The following is a 21,471-nucleotide window of genomic DNA, read 5'->3' as shown; positions in this document are numbered from 1 at the left end:
GTGTGCTGTAGCTGGATGCTCCAGGGTGTTCTCTGTGTCTGCCTGTCTGTCTCTCTGGTGTGCTGTAGCTGGATGCTCCAGGGTGTTCTCTGTGCCTGCCTGCCCATCTCTCTGGTGTGCTGTAGCTAGATGCTCCAGAGTGTTCTCTATGTCTGCCTGCCCGTCTCTGGTGTGCTGTAGCTGGATGCTCCAGGGTGTCGTGCCATGCCCTGCATCACATTAAAACCCAGGGGTGTTTTGCATTCTGAAATTCCTGGAAACCTCAAAACCAGGACAGGTAGCAATTCTAACTACTGAGCTTCAAATAAAAAAGTAGACACATATTCAAAATTATTGAGAACCAGCCAATAGAAATCTGACAGTGTGATTTAATATAGAACATGTCGTGATAAGACCAACTGAAACCGCTCATATTTTATCTGTGATTATTTGTCTTACCTTTCTTGTATCAGTTTGATATAATTTTGTTTTTATTTCACTTGATCATTTTTCACTTTGCTTGTATCAGTTTGATATGCATGACTAGTGGGAGCATCCACTGGCTGTGCATACCCTGGTACACAAGAGCTCAACTACTGGTGTGGAAACAGTGACAAAGTGATCGGATGTTAATCTCACAGATAAAAAAGAAATGTTTTAAATACAGTAAGATGAGCAGACTGTGAGGCAGTGTGGTCTAGTGGTTAGAGCTGAGAGACTGTGAGGCAGTGTGGTCTAGTGGTTAGAGCTGAGAGACTGTGAGGCAGTGTGGTCTAGTGGTTAGAGCTGAGAGACTGTGAGGCAGTGTGGTCTAGTGGTTAGAGCTGAGGGACTGGGAGGCAGTGTGGTCTAGTGGTTAGAGCTGAGGGACTGTGGAGGCAGACTGGGTGGTGTGGTCTAGTGGTTAGAGCTGAGAGACTGTGAGGCAGTGTGGTCTAGTGGTTAGAGCTGAGGGGCTGGGAGGCAGTGTGGTCTAGTGGTTAGAGCTGAGGGAGTGGGAGGAAGTGTGGTCTAGTGGTTAGAGCTTAGTGACTGGGAGGCAGTGTGGTCTAGTGGTTAGAGCTGAGGGACTGGGAGGCAGTGTGGTCTATTGATTAGAGCTGAGCGACTGGGAGGCAGTGTGGTCTAGTGGTTAGAGCTGAGGGGCTGGGAGGCAGCTTCTTGGGTGGGCTGTAAGATATGAGAAGAGACAAGCTTGAGGCTTGGAGAGTTGCACTTCATGCAGGGTTTAAATAGATTTCAGAATACATATTCCTCCTCTGCATTTGCTTCCCATGTTTCTTCTGACCTAAAGAGTGGTTCCCCATTTCCCATTGGAACAGAGAGAGCACAGTGTAAACAGCCATTAAACAGGGCTGCTAAGTGTCTCCTAAATATATTGGCTGGATGTCTAGACAAATAAGAGCTGGTGTAAAACATTCATTTATTCTGCATGATTTGTGCTGAGCACTGCTAATACCCCTTAAAGCTAATTGCATATTATTGATGAACTCATGATTATGCACTTGTATTTCTGCATAATTGGGGAGCCAATGGCCTCTTCAATTTGACATGTTTAATTGGTTTCATGTTGTTGTCGAGTTTGAAATCAGCATAATATAATCACAGACATTTTGAAGCAAAATGCAATTTGTAAAGAAAGGCCATCGCTACTATACTGTGTGAGTAATCTCAAGCCTGGGATTTGATTCTAGTATCTCAGGGATTCACTGGGCAGCACAGCCGGCCAATGAGAATGGGAAGTGTTGCACTGATGCTGGGCTGTTACAAGCACATTGATTATGGTATTAGCGCTTCACTGTTGCAGGTTCTGTTTTGGGTGGGATTAGAGACTGAAGCTCTCCTCTCAGCTCTGACCTGAACGTACTCTGCCAATCCATCACTAGAGCCTGACAATTCTGCCAAATTGTGAGATGGTTGCATTGTTTGAGACCCACAAACCTTTTATTCGACATGTTACTACAGTTGTGACAGTGTCTGTTGCCAACAAAAAGCTATCATGCACTTCCATTCATCTGAAGCTACTAGTGAAGAATATTTATCGAATTCTCCGTCTTTGCAGATACTTCCATATTACGCTTCCGGTCAACTTTGTAATGTCGTTTGAAATTAACATTGTTAGTTGCTGGAAAAGCAGTGGTTGGTCCTCCAATGTGATCCAATATGTCTAGTTTCTGAGAGTTTGCGCTTTTTCAAAAACATTTAGAATGTGTCATTTTTTATCCAGGAAAAGTATATACCAGTATACATATATTTTTAAATTTGCTTAGAAGAGTAATTGTCAGACTGGCCGGTGCATGCTTGTAAGCTGCCCAGAGCTGCGTTGTCCTCCAACGCTGTAGCTCTGGGTTGGCTGCATGACGGGCCTGCAGAGTGAAAAGAAGCGGTCGGCTGACGACACGCACTTCGAAGGACAGCGTGTGTTCGTCTTCGCCGATCCAGAGTCAGCTCAGGGGTGGTAGCGGTGAGCTGAGCCTAAAAATACAATTGGTCATTTCAAATTGGGAGAAAAATGGGGTAAAATCAATTGGAGACAACTAGATTTAAAATAAATAAATAAATAAAAAATTAGAGCAATTTTCTAAAAAAAAAAAAAAAAAAAAAACTTTCAGAATAGTTTTTCCTGCCAGGATTTTTCTAGGATCAACTCACAGGATGCCTTCCTTCATTGGGAACTACAGTACAGTACAGTTTTTTGTGTAGAAATTCAACGTTTAAAATAATGTGTGAGTCTTTCATATAGGAAAACATGAGATCTAGGATAATGGTGATAATAGATATCATAAGATTTTCTGGAATTATTTTGTTAGCTTTAGGTACACACACTGGACCCTATTTTGAAGCAAGGTACAACACATTTAATAGCATGAAACAGTTTATGAGTGCAAAGAAATTGTTTTGTTACGAGTTGCATACAATAAAAAAATACTGCATTCCTCTCTGAATCGTTGCCTTTGCAATTGCTTTCAAATTTGTCCCATTAACTTATCATCTGCTATCTGAGTCTGACTGCACAGTCTCCAAGGCCCAAAAAAGGGAGTCTGAGGCCGTTTTCCAAAGTGATGTCCATGAACGCATCACGATTACAAGATCCAGGTGTCTGCAACACATCCCTAAGTATGACTGGGCTGATTACAGAGACAGTAGGAGGGAGAAGCCATATAGAGAAATTATAAAAGAACAGGAATTAACTTGGTCTCCCATTTTCAGGAACCACAAGTGACATGAATAAAAAGGGGCAGGGGTGCATAGTAAAGAAAAAAGTGCTACAGGGTTCAAACAAATTGCATTTCCGAGTTCATGTCAATAAGATCCATCTTCATTTATGGTATATTTCACCTCTTCTGTCCAGAAACATGAGTAGAATCTCCTTTAAACAATCAGGATAGTTTTCAATACCCTGCTTTTACATAAAGTTTGGTTCTGTATAGAGAGAGCTATAGTAAGTACTGTCCCCTTTCTTCTAATATGGTAGCAGTAACTACATCACGTACTATAGATGGTGTTTGTATTGGTTATGATTGGTTCTGAGTTCTGTAGGTCTGTCTTTACACTGGCAGAGGCCTACTGAAAATCTGTAGGGGCTGTCGTCAATGCCAGCTACCGACTTTCTGAAATTTGTCTGTAGCTGGTGGGAAAAAATATGTAATGTTATATCTATATCTGCCTTTACTGCACTGTCACAGAGACGGCCGAAGTGGGCGGTGTCAGAACCAGGAAGAGGAATGAAATACACAGACAGAACAGATGAGTTGAAATGATGGTGGCGCTTGCTGGCGCCGGTTTATTGAAAAATAAAACATGTTTAACAAACACGAAAACACGGGACACGGCACTCTATGCCAAAATAAATAGACAAACATGGCGAGTTGATAAATTAACAAGTATCGTGCTGGTCCTCTCTCTCCCGTTCAACACTCACCGAACACCCAACCGCGAGTATGTGAAAACGTGCATCTATTAATACTGTTGTGCTGGGATTCAAGTACTAATTAATTATTCACTTGAATCCCAGCACGTGAATTAATTATGTGCAACCTCGTGCTCACATATTAACTACTTTAAATGTACGTGAAGTGATGTACAATCCCGTGCCTAAATACAAATATACATTTTAAACACTCGTGTTACAGACCCGTTTATACCCCGTGTACCAATGACTATACACCAACATTTAACAAACCACACGCAACACAACAGATAATATACACAGGGGCGGGCACTTTGTCACATCCACTTTACCTTGCACTGATCTGCAAGGATTTAATCCTGTACTTAACCCAAGCTGCAGTACTTTGTATTTCTCTTGCACTCGTATCTAACTCTGATGTAACTTTCAACGCTCCTGCTCGCAAACATCCCGATATCAAATCGTACTATGTTTTGTATTTGCTCTTATTAGGACTGAAGTCACTGTATTTTGTATCTTGCTCATAATTGTACTGTAATTCTTGATATGTATTTTTGGGTAAGGGTGTCTGCTAAGAAATAATAATAATAATAATAATAATAATAATAATAATAATAATAATAATAATAATAACATCAGAGGGTGTACAATTATTCTGATTATGATGCTGACTGTTTTCATTTTGTTAGTGGTTATTTAACACAGTCCAAAATATTGTGTTGATTATTCATGTTGTAAAAATGAATAACATTGTGCAGATGCTTAGCTTCTTGTTCATCTGAAAAGCACTGCTTCTGATCATGACATAATCATTAAAATCTGTCGCACAAAACATGAAAAAAATGCCTATTCCACACAAGCATTAGCATGCCATTGAAATCACGTGGCAATGTGACTTTCCATCTCTGCTACGGTATCCCCGCTTGCTCTGCATGCTGTAAACAGGCTGCCATAGAGCCTTCCTAAAATGTGCCGTGTATAAACAGGGGGTTTAAGTATAGAAGATCATCAGAAGTTTTAAAGCAGAAGAACACCAGATTTAAGATCGCTCATCTGCTTCCTAGTAGTTGGTCGATCTCAAAACTTTTGGGTCTTAAAGGATCCCAGTGATTCTGCCTCAACAGCATGACTACGTAACCCATTCCATCACCTCACCACTCTCTGTGTGAAGAAGTGTCTCTACTCCAGTGTAGCCCATTCCATCCCCACACCACTCTGTGAAGAAATGTCTCTACCCCAGTGTAGCCCATTCCATCCCCTCACCACTCGTTGTGTGAAGAAATGTATCCTTCCCTGTCTTAACCCTCTCTTCACTTAATTTCCAATGGTGTGTCCTCAGGCCCTGGTTTCTCCTCCAAGTATTGGTTCAGGTTCATTTTGATTCTGAAGACATCAATCATGTCCCCCCTAGTTTTGCTGAGAGAGCAAAACAGTGTAAAGGATGAAATTGTTAATCAAGTCAGTGACTCATTAACAGAGTCTGTGAGCAGGGGTGCCAGATCAGAGGATTTCCTTGAGATCTAGAGGTTTCGTGTTTCTGCTCAGGGCAATCTGGAGGTAAGGAATGGACAGAGGTTTTTTTAAAGGTACATTTAGAATTTTAGAGGATTTTCAAAAGGTTTTTTTTTTTGTCTGAAAACATTTTGTTCTCTAAGATGTGTTCATAATGTGTAAGTCCTTCCTTTATTAAGATGGCGGATCTCCAGACGTTCGATTTGCTTTGACTGCCCAGTATAAAATCACTGAACCACATAGAGTCTGTGCTGCATAGAATTTGATTGAGAGGCACAGATGGGGGCCTAATACTTGTTGCAGAGGGAATTTAGTTGTAAGAGCCGTGTAGAAATGTTGTGCCAGTCTGAAAAATGAAGAAAAAAAATACATTTACAGGTTGGTTTTTTTTTACAATGTAGACATGGTGTGTCAATATACTATTACTGGGGGTTTAAGGTTTAAGAATTATACAAGAACAATGCATTCCAATGATAATCTCTTATTCCTGTTAACTTAAAAAAGTGAAGCAAATTTCCTATGAAAATGCACATGCAGTAGATTCCTGTGAAATGCATGTCCTGTGTGCCTCATAGTTTATGCATTTAACTAGAATAAGGAACATACATTTTCAAAACAAATGTACTTCACAGCTGTATGCAATTATCATGTAAGCAATTCAATGTATTACACTGTATATGTTATTGATAATTGCATATGCTGGTAATTTCATAGCACTTACAATAGGTCCCTGAGCTCTGCTATAAAAAAAAAAAACAGGAACTTTTTTTCTTAGAGGTATTAGGGGCAATTATAAAGGTTTTCTTGCATTCATTTTCTGGGGATGATCTGGCAACCCTGTCTGTAACTGAACAAGCCAATGTTTCAGTGTCTATGGAAGACCCTGTCACCTGCCCTCGTCCGGGGGGTGGGGGGGGTGGTGGGGTGTTGTTGTTTGGTGGTTGCAGGGATGTTAAGTTACGGCCGCCCGGACCGTAACCCGCGGGGGAGTGCGCCCGTCCGAGAGGGAAGAACCCTGTCTTGGGCCGCGTCCCCCGGGGTGTGGGGGGGGGGGGGGGGGGGGGGGGTGGGGGGTGCGAGGGATGTGACTGCGCCCGGGCCCACCCATACCAAAGATATTCTATAATATCTTTGCGAATACCAATTTTTGGTACTTGCCGTGGCCTTGGCGAAGTTGTACTGTCAGTCAAAACACACATTATCAAATCAGAGCTGTGTAGGCGGGACTCAGCGTGAAACTATATATTAGATTGCAATTCTTTCATAGCTGCTGTTTATAAAGATTATAACAAAAGTTTACTAACAAGGTATATAATCAAAAATACTTCTGAAAAAAATAAACACATAGGCCTATCAGCCAACTTTAATTCTCTGTGCGAACTCCTACACCACATCCCAATGTTCCATAATAGACTTGCCTGGTAAAAAAAAAAAAAAAGCGCTCAGAAGTAAGCTAACTTTTCCACAGTTAATAAGTACATAACGTGTGGTATATTGAATCTTTTGATGCCATCAAAACACAAGTCGGGTTGTTCAGAGCGAAAAGAGCAGAAAAGACAGCTAGATATTTCCCAAAAAGAAGCAGAAAATGCTAAAAAAAAAAAAAAAAAAATGGTTTAAAGGTGGACTGACATAAGCAGATGGAAGTATAGAGCAGCAGCGGAACTGGCAACCCCCTCCTTGCACAAAAAATAAACTACAGTTGAGCCAGAGGAAAGACATGAATCAGAGCCATCGGACTGGAAATGTACAACAACAGCAAACACAAGGTACTGAGTCACCTATTGTAAACCCGGTATCCAGTCAGTCACCTTCATGGGATTTTTAGGATCCAGCTACTTGGCCTGACTTTTGTACCAAAGAGCTAAGAGTTGAAATCATGAAACATAAATCTGTGCAGCTAAATAAACTGACGCTGAATTCCCCAAAAATCACACATGATTTGTACTCTTTTTTCTGGGGGGGGGGGGGGGGTACTTCACATTCTTGCACCAGGGCCCAGTGAATCCTAGCACTGACCCTGCCCTGTCTCCCCCTCTACTGCTGATCAGTGCGCTAGTCCACAGACTGGCACACACACTAAACACTGGGAAAGCATGTAGTAAAAACAAACCACTATGCAGACTGGGCTTTGAACATCAACCCCCTTTATAGAATGACCTGGAAGGAGAACACCACAAGATCCTGACATGACTGAAGCTCAGGCAATGTGGACTATCTGCTGTATTCTGACTGGGACATTTCAATAGTGTTGAGCAGGCTGACATAACACTAAAATGAAATGGGGCATTTCACTTGAGCTATCCCTGGTAAAAACTAAAAAAAATATAATAATTAGTAGTCATAGTAGTAGTAAGAAAGATATTTAATGTTTTAATAATTGTCTAATGGTAATCCTGAGTAATAACTAATCATAATAATAACAATAATAATCAGGAAAGAGATTTTGTTTTAATAATTGTCTAATTGTAATACTGTTAATTAATACTATTACTAATAATAATCTGCATTGTTCACTAACTCTCCATTTCCATGAGATATTTCAGACAGTACTGGGGTTTCTAGTTCTGATGTAATTGGCATTATACCACGATAACGTGGGAGCATACACATTCTAAACGAATTACAAGCGAGCAAAGGGCTTTAAAACCGTACAGTCTCATTAAGAAACGACATGTTGATGCCAATGATGTTTCCTGGTAACATATTTTTTGTTAACAGCATTATTATTGTAAGAATATACGCGAAGAGTTAGACCGGGGGAGTGCAGGCATTTCTTCTTATGACGCACCTAATTTAGCAAGCGCTGCTCCACACTTCAAAGCGAAGGGTCACCATTGCAGAAAATAACAAACAGAAATGTAATTGACCATAAAAGAAAAGGAAGAGCGAGGCACAGAGAGAGGGGGAGAGAGCATTCCTATGGTGAAAGAGTTAAGGTAACCTGATTCCCTGTGTTGCTCTGAAGTTCAGAGGTGGCAATTAGCATAAAACGTGAGCGAGTCTCTTGGTTTGTGTTGTGGTTAGAGCAGAATACTCCAGGTGCTGGTGCTGGACGAACTCGCAAGAAGAAACTTGCCAGCCGTAAGAAGTAAGTGTGCTTTCCATTGCGTGGGAAACAAACGCCGATACTTAATAATAATAATAATACTGATTATAGGTCTTTGGAATGTACCCTAACTAGAAGCCATGCAGTAATATTATTAACTTGTCTTGAGGTAAAAACTGACGCGTGCTTCATATTTTTTTGTGAGGTCAGTTCGTTTGTTGGAGTGTTTTTCCTTAATGCAGTAGGTTTTTGTTTTTGTTTTTTATTCCCAATGAAAGCAGTGTATTTTATAAAATAAGTAATTTTGTAAAGTATTCCTATTATCTTCGCTGTTGAAAGGTGCAAAACCTGTTCTTCATAACGTTAACGGACGTCCGTCCAGCGTGCAGGGAACTGGGCTGCATTGTGCGCAATTGTCAGTTTGGGAATTCCTGTTTATCAACAGTGGCTCAGTGGAAGCTAAACAATTAAGCTTCAATCCAAATCAGTCTCACTTGCTTATTCGTATTTAAATGTCGAATTGACACTACACTGTCCATTCATTTCATAACCTGGTTTAGGTATATATATATATATATATATATATATATATTAATATATATAATATGATTATAGTTAGATCTTTATATGGAATTAACTGTATCCAATCTAGAAATACCTTACAATAAAGGCCGGACGAATCACGTGGTTATACAATAAGTAACTTATTATAAAAAAAACAATGTTTGTGACTTATAACTCATCTGTCTCAACAGCTGCGTGGCAGGAAAATGTATGTTTTAGGTTTTTTTTTGGTACACCTGGTTTCAGATTTGAAGGAGGAGTTAATTTGGTAATAAAACATCATAGTAAAAAAAAAAAAAAAAAAAAAAAAAGAAAGATTTGTGTTGGATAAACACATTACCATACATTGCGCTGTCAGTCACTGAACATTGATTTTGGTAGTTGTAGGTGTGATGAGTAACACATTGTAACCTGATTACATTTTCAGTAACTTGTAACTATAATTGGTACTTTTTCAGACAGGTAATTAGATATGGTAACACATTACATTTTATGTAACATTGTAACTTTTAGTACATTTAAAGAAAGGACTACAGGCTAATGTAGATTTTCTTTTGGGTGAAAATTGTGTTTTATTGTGCTGGTAGCATGTGGTTGGTTTGTAAGAGCCCTGGTATAATTCTCTAACTAGCAGAATGTTTCATGAGATTGAAAGGGTTAAACAGAAAGTTGGGAAGTGTTGCAGTCAACAGATTAAGGGGCTGAGTTTGTGTAGATGGATGGACTCTAATAAATCAGGAGACCTGCTATGTGGATTGCAGGAGGCTTGTTAGAGGCTATATAAAAGTGTATCAGTTTGGGAGGAAGGACTGCCCCCACACTGATGACATCATCTACTAACCAATTAGGAGATTATAAATAAACCAGACGTGACCCCTCCTCATATGCAATTGATTCACATCACCCATCTCCCCCAAACACCATCCCCTTTTGTTTTTTCAGTTTCCTCATCGCCTCATACAGCCTGCCAGGCGGTGGGCTCTCAAATCAGGCCGATAGCGATGACTCTTCTGTATCATGCTCCGTAATCAATCAAAATATCACTTACCAAATTCTGTCTTGTAAGGGGGGGGGGGGGGGTGTTGTCTTGAACGTCTGAAATGTATCTATGAAGGATCGCTGCTTAACTGGGTAGTTGGAGAGTTCTGAATCTGTTCTGGTGTCAGGAATAGGGATTGGAGTGTGTGAATCAGTAGACTCATTTGTATTTGGTCATGGTTCACCTACACCTGTTCATACCCCAGGGTGGCGCGGGACAGAGCCTTGTTGTGGAGTCTGTTTTGTGGGAATGAAAGGTCCCTTGAAACAGGTCTTGTTGTTTTGTCCGCTGCTGTCCTGGCATGCTGATTGGACATGAAGAGAGATAGAGCAGTGTGCTGGATTCACTTTCTTATCCTGGCATGCTGATGGGACATGAAGAGAGAGAGATCAGTGTGCTGGATTCACTTGCCCCTGCATGCTACTGCATTGCATTTAATGATCATTTAGAATAAACTGGGATGTAATTTAAGAGAATGAAGCCTGTATCGTGATGTCCAGCATGGTTGTGGAGTGGAGGATCATATATCTTCAGACACATTTTGCTTAGGGTCATGTACTCTGTGGAGTACTGAGGTAACTAGAAGTATATGATAAAACAAATATGTTAACATGTTTTATCATGTATCATGTGTCGATGTGTGAATTGCCTTGCTTTGCTACCGTTTGCTTAGATTTTATCGCATGTTACGGCACTGTACTAAGCTTTCACCAATGTATGTCACATCAAATTTTTAAAAGGATAAGATTGACCAATAAGAACCAAGGAGCTCATTGAGGTGCTAGAATTAACCAATAAATCCAAGGAGCTCATCAAGGTACAGGTACAAGCAAGGATCCAACGTGTTTCTGAATCCTTGCTCTCTCTATTATAAGGTGTTGGAGTGCATACTCACCTGAACATCCATCTCGTAATGGAGACAGGGTCTGTCTGGAATTGAGCATGCATGACAGTGCTAAGTACATATCTTGAAATGCTGGCGATAATAATTGTCCTTAATTACGGTGGGTGGCTGCACCTATCCTTTCCAGTGAGGCAAAGCCGCGCAGTAAACATAGGTGGTTAACTTCACTTGTGAAATCACTATCCCCATTCAGAATCCACAGCACACCTTCCCTCCCTTCCACAGCTCTGCTTTCCAGCAGGCTCCCAGCCAGCATCCTTTTCACTTCATCATTTCCACTTCACAATTTAACAAAATGCACATGTGATTACACTATGTAACACAATTTTTGTTCCTGGGTAGTAAGTGTTATTTCCTAATTGCTTATGCCTCAAAAGTATAGAAAATGGCTATTATTCCTCACAAACTTTGCTTTTGTGTATTTATACTAAAGTAATACAAAAATGACCACAAAAGATTTAGAAGTGAGTAGTTTTTCGGGATTTACGATTATACTGTATTTTCAAAAAACTGAAATTGAAAGCCCTTTTGTAAGTGTTAAGTTTGAAACTATAATGAACTCATTGTTGAAATGATTGTTGCATGATAAAATGGTATTTGCTTTTCTGTTGAATTGTTCAGACTGTGATTTTGTTGATGTGGCAGGCTGGTGAGTGGATAGAGGCCCAGAGACAGACTGTAGTTCCAAAAAATATATACTTTTATTATAGATAAACACAAAATAAAAAGGCACAAGGGCAAAAATAATGATATTTAAACACAAATAACCAAACAAAAAGCAAAACTTACAAAAATAAAGATTTCCAGGCTGTGCAATGCCTTCACTGGATTTAGAAAAATTTACCAAACCAAACCAACCTGCGTCCTCAGCTCTCTCCTCATAATGGGAAACAGAGGCCTCTTTTATGTCAGGTGACTGGGCGCTGATTGATCGTTAAATTAATCATCTAATCAACCTCAGCCACCTGAACATAATAAACCCAGGCTGGTAGGGGAAATTAACCCCATCCTTGCCAATTTAAAAAGGGCAGAGCTTTGCTCTGCCACACACCTCCCCCCATGTACAACGTACACCGGCTGCAATCGGCCAACTCCCCCCTTCCCTGCACCTACTCCCTCGCCCGGCTCCCTCTAGTGGCGGAGGCGGCGACGGCGGCAGCAGACCCTCAAGAACCCTATAAAACAAAAAGGAGACACCAGCAGTCCCAAGCGATGCGGAGCAGCAGGCAACCCCAGGCGATCCAAATGCGTCATCCCTGAGTGGAGGGGGCGTGGCATTCTTGGGCGGTGCAAGGCAGGCATTCTTGGGCGGTGCAAGGCAGGCATCTTTGGGCCATAGCTCCTCCCCTCTGGGCTTTGAGAGTGGCGGCTCCTCCGTCTCGGGCTCTCGGGACGGCGGCTCCTTCTCCCTCTCTGGCTCTGGGGGTGGCAGCGTCTCGCCCCTCTCTGGCTCTGGGGACGGCAGCGGCTCACCCCTCTCTCGCTCTCGGGAAGGCATCTCCACCCTCTTTATTGGAGTGACTGGGGCATCTCCCATGTCTACTGCCAGGTAATTAACCACCATGAGGGCAACCTCTGGGAAGGACGCCGGGTGGTGGTGTTCTTCCCACCTCTCTCCATCTCGACGCCACAGCGTGTTGATAACTATGGGGAGATCGTGGACAATGTCTGCCTCAGGGTGCATCAACCAGTCCCAGATCTCCTGGGATGGTGGTGAAGGTGGTGGTGCTGGAGGTAGTGGGGTGGCCCCTGATGCCCAGGGTGAACACTGCACCTCTTCCTGGGCCTGGTTGTAGGGGCATCCTGCCCAGTTGTGGCCGTCCTCCTCACACCAGCCACACCAGTTTGCCGGTGGCACGTCTGGGCAGGACCACCAACGATGGTCCTCCTTCCCACACCAGGAACACCAGGGGAAGAGGCTGGCCGGGTCCTCCAGCGGTGGCTGCAGCAGCTTACATTTCTTCGGTTGCTGCCTTTGCCGCTTTCTGCTCTTCTTTCCCATTTTTAGAAAAAAAAAAAATAATAATTAAAAAAAATAATTAAAAAAAAAATGCTGCAGTACTGCTCCGAGCTTCCTGGAGGCACTATATCTCACTTCTGACACCAAATGTGGCAGGCTGGCGAGTGGATAGAGGCCCAGAGACAGACTGCAGTTCAAAAAATATATACTTTTATTATAAATAAGCACAAAATAAAAAGGCACAAGGGCAAAAATAATGATGTTTAAAACAAATAACCAAACAAAAAGCAAAACTTACAAAAATAAAGATTTCCAGGCTGGGCAATGCCTTCACTGGATTTAGAAAAATTTACCAAACCAAACCGCTTCCTCAGCTCCCTCCTCATAATGGGAAGTAGAGGCCTCCTTTTATGTCAGGTGGCTGTGAAATCTAGGGGAAATTAACCCCATCCTTGCCAATTTAAAAAGGGCAGAGCTTTGCTCTGCCACAGTTGATGAGTCATGTTTTCTGTGGATGAGGTTGTGCAGCTGTGGTTATTTAATTGTCATGCAACTTGGTATGGACATTCTTTGGCACAAGTTATTATTACTATCTGGGGCTGTATATTGTCAGTGTGTTCATCTGTGTATTGCACAGATGTTTATTTTATGTTTACCGCTGTGGGGTAATGCTTGTTACTGATACATCCTTGTCATATCTGGCATCACTGTCCCCAGGCACATCCTTCCATTTAGCTTGGTTTTCTACCCACAAGATAATAACTAATGGTTTGAATGTCATGTGTTTGTTTCCCTTGTGCAGTACTGTATACAGTAGGTGTGTATGCCAGTGCTGTTGGTGCAGGTGTGGGTTAGCATGTGTGTCTGTGTGTTAGCGTGGGGCGGGTGTGTGTGTGTGTGGAGAGGGGGGGGGGTGTGTGTGTGTGGGGGGGGGGGGGGGGGGGGTGGGGGGGGTCGTGTGTGAAGGAACAGTCTACTTCGATCGCAAGGTTAGCGTGACACACAGTGTCTGTGTCTGTGTGGGTTAGCATGGGTGTGTCGTGTGTGTGGGTTAGCATGGGTGTGTGTGTGGGGGGGTTAGCGTGTGTGGGGGGTGTGTGAGGGTGGGGGGTTAGCGTGTGTGGGGGGGCAGGGGGGTTGTTTGGTGTTCATTTGTAATTAAGTACTGTAGGCTTTATATTTGAGAGTAATTTAGGGGCAGCACACCTTTTAATCTAAGTTTTATAATTCAAGCTTAGTCAAGTTCTCCCAAGATGAAATTTCCCACAGAAAAAAAGAAGTTAATGAAATTCTTTGACATGCAGCCCTTAGGGATTTTCAAACTTTTATAATAACAGTTTGAAAACTTTTACCATTATAATCCCGATGTATTAACCATTTACAATTATGGAGGATGCGTTACTCCGTGAATGTTTTGTTTTTTATGTAGGCAATTTCAAGTTATTAATAAAATAATTAAAAATGATTATTGAATGTAAACAGCAATGAAAAACATCAGTTTCAGCAAAGGAAACTGTCAAGGAAACCGATAATTATAAATGCAGTGAGGTGAGTAATAAACAGACTCCATTGTTAGCAGTTGGTTCAAACAATTTAACAACAATGCTGGATTGTAAATAAATATAAAACTATAAAGAATCCAGGAATAGGAAAAGTTGTTTTTATGCTGTGTTGTTTTTTTGGATGATAATGATGATAATTATAATAATAGCATCGGTAATAAAACAAACTTAAATGAGATGAATGCAGTAATTGTATCGATTAAATATGAGATTAAAGCCAAGATTAACTGAGATACATTTTTTGAATTGCTTGACAACTGTAGTTTGTTTATTTGAGGGTGACTTGGGCGTATATATTAATCTTTGTTTTATCTTTAACTTTTTTCAAAGGAGAAAACCTTTGAATTTAATAGAAATGTGAGCCCTGAGTGAATAAGCTCTTTACTACATTATTTTATAGCTTGCCTTCTTCATGTGCACCGTGCTTCATTGAAACCAGGCTTTCTGGCTTGCTAGGTAGTTTACTTCAGGTAGTTCAAGCTTTCTCCCTTGATGAAGTTTTCGGCTCACTCTGTCACTGAATCAGACCCTCATCCTCCCTGTCCTGCCTGCAGTGGCAGGGCAGTGTGAATGCCATATGCAAGCTCTGTATTACAAATGTTCCACTGTGAACGTGGTCAGCATCAGACAGCAAGGAATTCTGTTTTCATAGAACGCTGTTATGACACTGTACTTTTAAAAGGGATGCTAACCTCATAACCCCGTTAGCTTTTTTAACATTATTATCAGATCCTTTGTATTGTGATGGTGATCTTTTGCTTCTTGACTTAGTTTTTTTCTTTGAGGTGAATTCAGGATTTGCAGGGATTTCAAATACCACTCTGTAGATACACTGCTGTGTTACTGACATACTTGTTAACATTACTACATCTGACAAAAATCATGCCACTATTTAGATCATTATAACAGACCCAGGTACTAGGAAACACCAGCAGCTTTTCATCTATAGCATTGTCTGTGGAATAGCTGCCTAGTCCACACTGATGTATACAGTTAAAAGAAAGAACCAACATATCTTCAACAGAAGGGAAGGCCAGGGATAATACGATGTAAAGCTTTGTCGAGCGTGTCCCTTTGAAGTTGTATACTCTGTGTACCTTGTACCTTTCTAGTGTAAATTGGCATTGCTTCAGAGCGCAATAATACTTAAACTCATATGATTAGGAATTACTAACATTATGTAGCCTTTGGCGGAAAGGCTTGCTAGTTCGTGTGAGGCAGGATTGCCTTTATAGAGCACTGGTTTCTGTGACACTGTATCGAATGGGAGGCGCCCCTGTTAAACGAACTGTGCCACAGTATAGATTACTGTTACACCAGCTGATCGAAACACTGCCACTGTTTTCAATCATTAAGAAATGGTCATGAAAATCAAACTTCCAATAAACACTACAGTGCACGTTATTCTGGTGTGTTTCTGACTCTTCAGATTAATTGAATAGTCCGTTGCACCTCCTTTAGGTTTCTTTCAGCTTTTCTTTACCTAGTTTTTAATGTTGTTTTATATTGTTTAGTCAGCTTTTTAGTAAACTAAACTTTGTCAGTGATAATATCTTGTAGGACTATAAGAACTATCTGGTAATATGTCCCTTCAAGTCAGTAAGGTTGTACAGCTCTGGTTATTTAATTGTCATGAAACTTGGTGTGGATGTTCTTTGGCACAAGCTGTAATTAATATCTGGGGTTGTATATTGCACAGATGTTTATTTGACATAAATCTAGGAAAGGTTTATACGTAACTGCAAACTGTTCATACGATCTAAGAGAAAGCATTATGGTGCAGTGATAAGACGTGTAACAGGGCAGAGGCGGGGAGAGAACCAGCAACCCCCACACTGCAAGCGAGCGTCTTAAGCACTATGCAAAAGAGCTGGGCTTGGGCATTTATGATCGTAGAGCTTTTAACCTCGTCTCATCTAAGCGACAGGACAGAATCCGTCACGGCAGTGCATCACACAACGCTGCCAGTGTTCATTCGGAGAGCAGAAATCTGTAGCAATTCGGGAGTTTATGGCTGCATGTTGTACGTTTCAGAAATCATTCTACCTTGAGTATGTCTTTGTCCAATCATCAGCACAGCCTTTGCAGTTGTGCATCTATATTTTAAACCTTTCTCCATGAACCTGTCCGGCTTCCCAACAAGATCAAAATGGGAGCGGTGTGATGTTGTATGCTTCTGTGAGCCTGCTGCCTGCAGGTACAGTACAGAGCTCTGCCACTGCAGCCCCCCCCCCCCCCGCTGCTTATCGCTCCCATCCCATGTACTCCACTGCAGCCCCCCTAATGCTTATCATTCCGTTCCCACATACTCCACTGCAACCCCCCCTGCTGCTTATCACTCCCATCCCACGTACTCCACTGTAGCCTTGTACCACAGAAACCACTTGAGCTGGTGACTTCATATTTGCAGGGTTATAGAACAGCAATATATGCTGAATGTGTTTCTGTACATGGCATTACCTTCTGACCTAATATGATTGCCATTTTAAGGTCATGTGACTGTTGAAGCACCAGCTTCAGGTAGACAGTACACTTTGCTTTACTGCCTTCATGTTTGGTACACCGCTGTATTCTTAGATTTTGCTTCGGTTCCACTGCCAGTGTTAAATTAATATTAACCCTCTCGCTGCCGCATTGGTTCACCTCCATGGCCATGTCAAAGACACCGACCACATGCTTTGACACAGGCTCACAGTTGCATTCTATGATTCTCGCAGTAAAGTTCTATTACAGGGGATGTCCAGGGAACATTACATACAGGATTCTGAAAAGATATCAGAAACTGTAGCTGGAAGCATATCTGAAATGAGACACCCATCACCTCAAACTAAATAAATGTTGCTTCTTCCTGCTAACTCCTGTGTTTGTCTATTGCAGGGACAATGAAGGCCTTGCTGCTGTTGCTTGTTCTGCAGCTGATGTCCTCCTCACCAGTGCTCTGTGTAAGTTGACTTTCCCATTCTGTTTCCCCATGGTGTGGACATTGAATGTGTTTGGTTTGGTTCATGAACTTGAACTCTGGTAATTGCTCCATGTATATCAGACCAATATAAAAGAAAACAAAACAGAACCTTTCAAGAACGCAAACCTGCATTAATGTTGAGAACTGAAGTTGGTTAATTATGTTTTTGGGAATGTTTTAATTCCTATAATTGGAGTGTATTTCCCTAAAGGTTACACAGAAAAATGTTGGGAATGGAATATGTCTAATTTCCTGGGCAATTATAGTAGACGCCAGTGTCAAGGGAACAGGACAGGAAATGAGTGATGATTATTTCCAGGAGGTGGAAATCCCCTCTTTGGAGGTGGTGGTACATTCCAGAGCGTCAGTCATAATTGAGGAGCCTGGTATGCAGGTTTTGGGTGTGCCCACCTGGGGGTTTTCACTGACGTGCAGAAGCCACTGTTGTAATCCATTAGGAATGCATTAAAGCAGTGGTGTTTTAGAGTTTGGTCAATACCTCCCAGTGGCCCAGTATTTTGTTTTAATATGTGTTTATGATTGCAGTCTGCTGATAGGTTCAAGAGCTACTTAGTATTTAAACTCGCAGATGACCATCTGTGTGTGTACCAGAAGCAATGCATGACTAAAACAAATATTTAGTTCCTCATTGAAACAAAAACCTGGACAGCTGAGGGGACGGACGGACGAACTTGAGAGCCAGGATTGAAAACCTCTGGCCTGGCCTGAAGGAACTATAGCAAACAGCAGCATCACCAGTTAAAGTAAGAAATACAAAAACTAAATTAAATCATTGAAAAAGACTTTTAGTTGAAAAGTTTGTCAGTGAATTTATTAGGTTTATTTTAGTATTTGTTAATTTAGCACTCGGTTACGGATGAAATATCAGTAATATTAGTGCAATGGATGTGAAACCAATACTGCACAGTGATCCTGTGGTAGCATACTGGTACAGATCTGGTGTGATGGTACTCTTGCATTCTTCATAGCACTCTTCCAGTGGCAGCCTCATCCCATTATAGCTGGCCTTGTGCTACTATTGTCCCACAGTATAGAGACATTGCATTCCCCTTGCAGTGGCAGGGTGTGCATTCCCCTTGCAGTGGCAGGGTGTGCATTCCCCTTGCAGTGGCAGGGTGTGCATTCCCCTTGCAGTGACAGGGTGTGTATTCCCATTGTAAAGCATTTGTGTAGGACTGATTTCCTTGCACGTTTTCTTTCCATTTTTCTGTTATATCTGAATGGGTGCAGCTTTCTCTATTCAAGACAAATGGAGGTGCCTTTCTAGTGTAGGTGTACATGGGACTTCTGTTATAACATCCTACAGGCTGTGTGTGAAGGTCACGTGACCATCTTTTATTCATGCTACTGGCTCCTAAATTCACTTTTTTACTGTACTGTATATATTTCCCTTGCATGCATGTTTCATAGTCTTGTTTGCAATTTAGAAAGATCCTTTTTCACTCTCTATATATTTACAGAGCAGTGTAACTAGACAAATAGCCTCGACAACCCCCAGGACCTCTGTCAAGTCACAGTGGGTCAGTTCTCTGTAAATAGGCAAATGTCAATTAGCTTCAGGCTTAAAAGGACCCTGTTAAACTACCAGGATGAATTAGATAACTATCTCATTTTTGTTTTGACTTTTAAGAGTCAATGATTATTCAAGGGGTGTTTCTATTTTATTTTTAACCTTGTAAATTTACCAACGCTTTCACTATTACAAAGCTTGAAGCTGGCACTAACCCTGCTGCACCCAGTCCCTTGCTCATGCATATTATTGATCAGATGCCAGCAGTTTAAACAGTCAGGCCCTTGGCAAATCTGCTCCCAATGAACAGATCACACTTCTCCTAACCAGCCTGTAAAACTCACTCATCTGTGCTATGAAACCAGCCTGTAAAACTCACTCATCTGTGCTATGAAACCAGCCTGTAAAACACACTCATCTGCTTTCAATAGAAAACTGGGGCTGCTGTCTGCAGTCTGCAAACTACAATCCAATCTGCTACCGGACATTACACAGAAAGAAAAAATCGCCTGTTACTACCATTTTGTTTGATTGCTATTTGCTACAAAATATGTCTTTACCTTGCTTTTGCTTCAAAATATATTTTTACCATGTATTTGCTGGAAAATATATCTTTACCTGTTTTAGTACATATAATTGTTTACTGACCAAAAAATCCCATTAGAATTATATTGGCAAATGTTTGCAGAGTTCTGCATCAATTATTGTAGTAATGCATATAAAGAATTCATTTAAAAGATTTATGCTTTTATTTTAAAACACTGTCACTGCTACAATATGTTTAATTTGTAATATATATTATTTAATACAAAAAATAAGGGAGGTGCTGCACTATCATTACTATGATGTAAGTAATATATTTTAAATAAAAAACTTGGCAAATCCTAGCAGTTTGAGGTTGCAAGGGAAGATCAATACCAATTGATCTATCGCTGCCATCTAGATATTGGGTTGATTTTCAAAGCCAAAAGACTATGCTTTAGTGAAATACAGCGCTGCATATAAAACTCAATTCCACTTCAATGTAGTCGAAGAATATGATCTTCTACTGGGAGGGAAAGCCCAAGTGTCTGTGTTATTAATTCTGATCTCCACGACGTAGGATTGGTTTAGTTTGGCGCTACCATAAACCACAGTTAGTTCCCTGTTTCCTCGTTTTGTTGGTTATTGATTATATGTTCCTCTTTGGGCCCTGTTGATGCAAGAAACATATCGGTGCTTAACAGGACAACCTTGGATTCCCTAGTACACTAATTATTAGCCTACTGGTAACTTAACTTCTAAAATGTCAAGCTCCTTGTTCGCCACTCACACTTCTGAAATAGATGCTGCTTTAGTGATTTTGAGGATTTATTAGACTGGTTACAACAGGGTGACCTGTTCCAGAATGGAGCTGGAATCTGCTTGACTAGGTATATGGTGAAGCCCTGTTATGCTGTACAAGTGTGATGTTAGTTAATGTGATGTGTGTCATATTGTGCAGTTTGGGGTCCTGGCTGCTCAAACTGGGGAAACGACCCCCTACACATGCCATATTAACACATAGACTAAAATTAGACTCAAACTAGTATTAAACATAACTTTAGAATTGTGTTTTATGTTCTGTTCATGGGACCTATACTTAGGATACAATGCACAGATGTCTTTGTGTGGTGTGTGGGTGGTGACGTCAAGCTCAGGAAGCAGTAGTCCAAACAAAGGTACAGGTTGAAACTGAAGCGCTGTGGCTGCTGTTTTATTAAATAAACAAATAAAAGATTTAAGCAAAACACAGAACTGCACACAAAACAAACGGCATGCTGGCCAAATTAAATAGACAGGCAAAACAAAAAAGACACTAACAAATGGGACCAATGCTAAACAAACAAGCGTCGTGCTGATCTAATGCAGCACGTCTAACAGTTGTAAGTATTTTACTTTTTATTTCTCCTCACTCCCATTCTTTCACCCTGAACACACAACCTCGAGTGAGTGAAACACTGCATCTTTTGTGCAGCTGTGCTGAGACTCGATTGCTAATCAATAATTTAATATGAATCTCTGTACATCTGCACGTGAACTACTTTGTGCACTTCCCGGGCTACTGTACAAATACCCTTTTAATCTGCACATGAAGGGATTGTGCCATTCTCGTGTCGAAATACAATTATACATTTTACATATCCCATGCACCAATACCTATACACCAACATTAACACACCACACGCAACACAACATGTAACACGCACGAGTGGGGCACACTGCCACAAGTGCACATCATAAAAGGGGCAGGGCACCCCATCACAGTGATTTAACATTCTACAACCACATGCACATGAATATGTAGAATACAACCCCATTGTCATGGATACTGGAGATTCTAATTCCAACCCCCAGGCTCTGCCTAAATTCTGTTAATCTCAGTGGAGCTGTCCTACCTAAAAGAACATTTCTAACAACAACGTACTGTTGGCTGGAGATGATTCACTGAGGACTGAGGGCGTCACCAATATATTTATT

At 41.2% G+C, this 21,471-nt stretch overlaps 1 protein-coding gene across 3 annotated transcripts in view; it reads left to right on the top strand.

The window, feature by feature from the left end:
- The first annotated feature begins 8,174 nt into the window (after positions 1-8,174).
- The window catches only part of paplna (papilin a, proteoglycan-like sulfated glycoprotein), a 68,159-nt gene continuing 54,862 nt past the window's right edge, over positions 8,175-21,471 (top strand). For 2 of the 3 annotated variants that reach the window (XM_041264950.1, XM_041264948.1), the window contains exons 1-2: positions 8,387-8,492; positions 17,357-17,421. In XM_041264950.1, the coding sequence (XP_041120884.1) occupies positions 17,362-17,421 (60 nt within the window). In that variant the 5' untranslated portion in view covers positions 8,387-8,492; positions 17,357-17,361. Of the gene's footprint in view, positions 8,341-8,386; positions 8,493-17,356; positions 17,422-21,471 lie in introns of those variants that run through there. The other variant, XM_041264949.1, reaches the window with a different exon arrangement.

The sequence above is a fragment of the Polyodon spathula genome, chromosome 12, assembly GCF_017654505.1.
Source record: "Polyodon spathula isolate WHYD16114869_AA chromosome 12, ASM1765450v1, whole genome shotgun sequence".
NCBI classification, from domain to species: Eukaryota; Metazoa; Chordata; class Actinopteri; order Acipenseriformes; family Polyodontidae; genus Polyodon; species Polyodon spathula.
The sequence above is the reverse complement of the archived record's forward strand: the minus strand, read 5'-3'. Positions and strand labels throughout refer to the sequence as shown.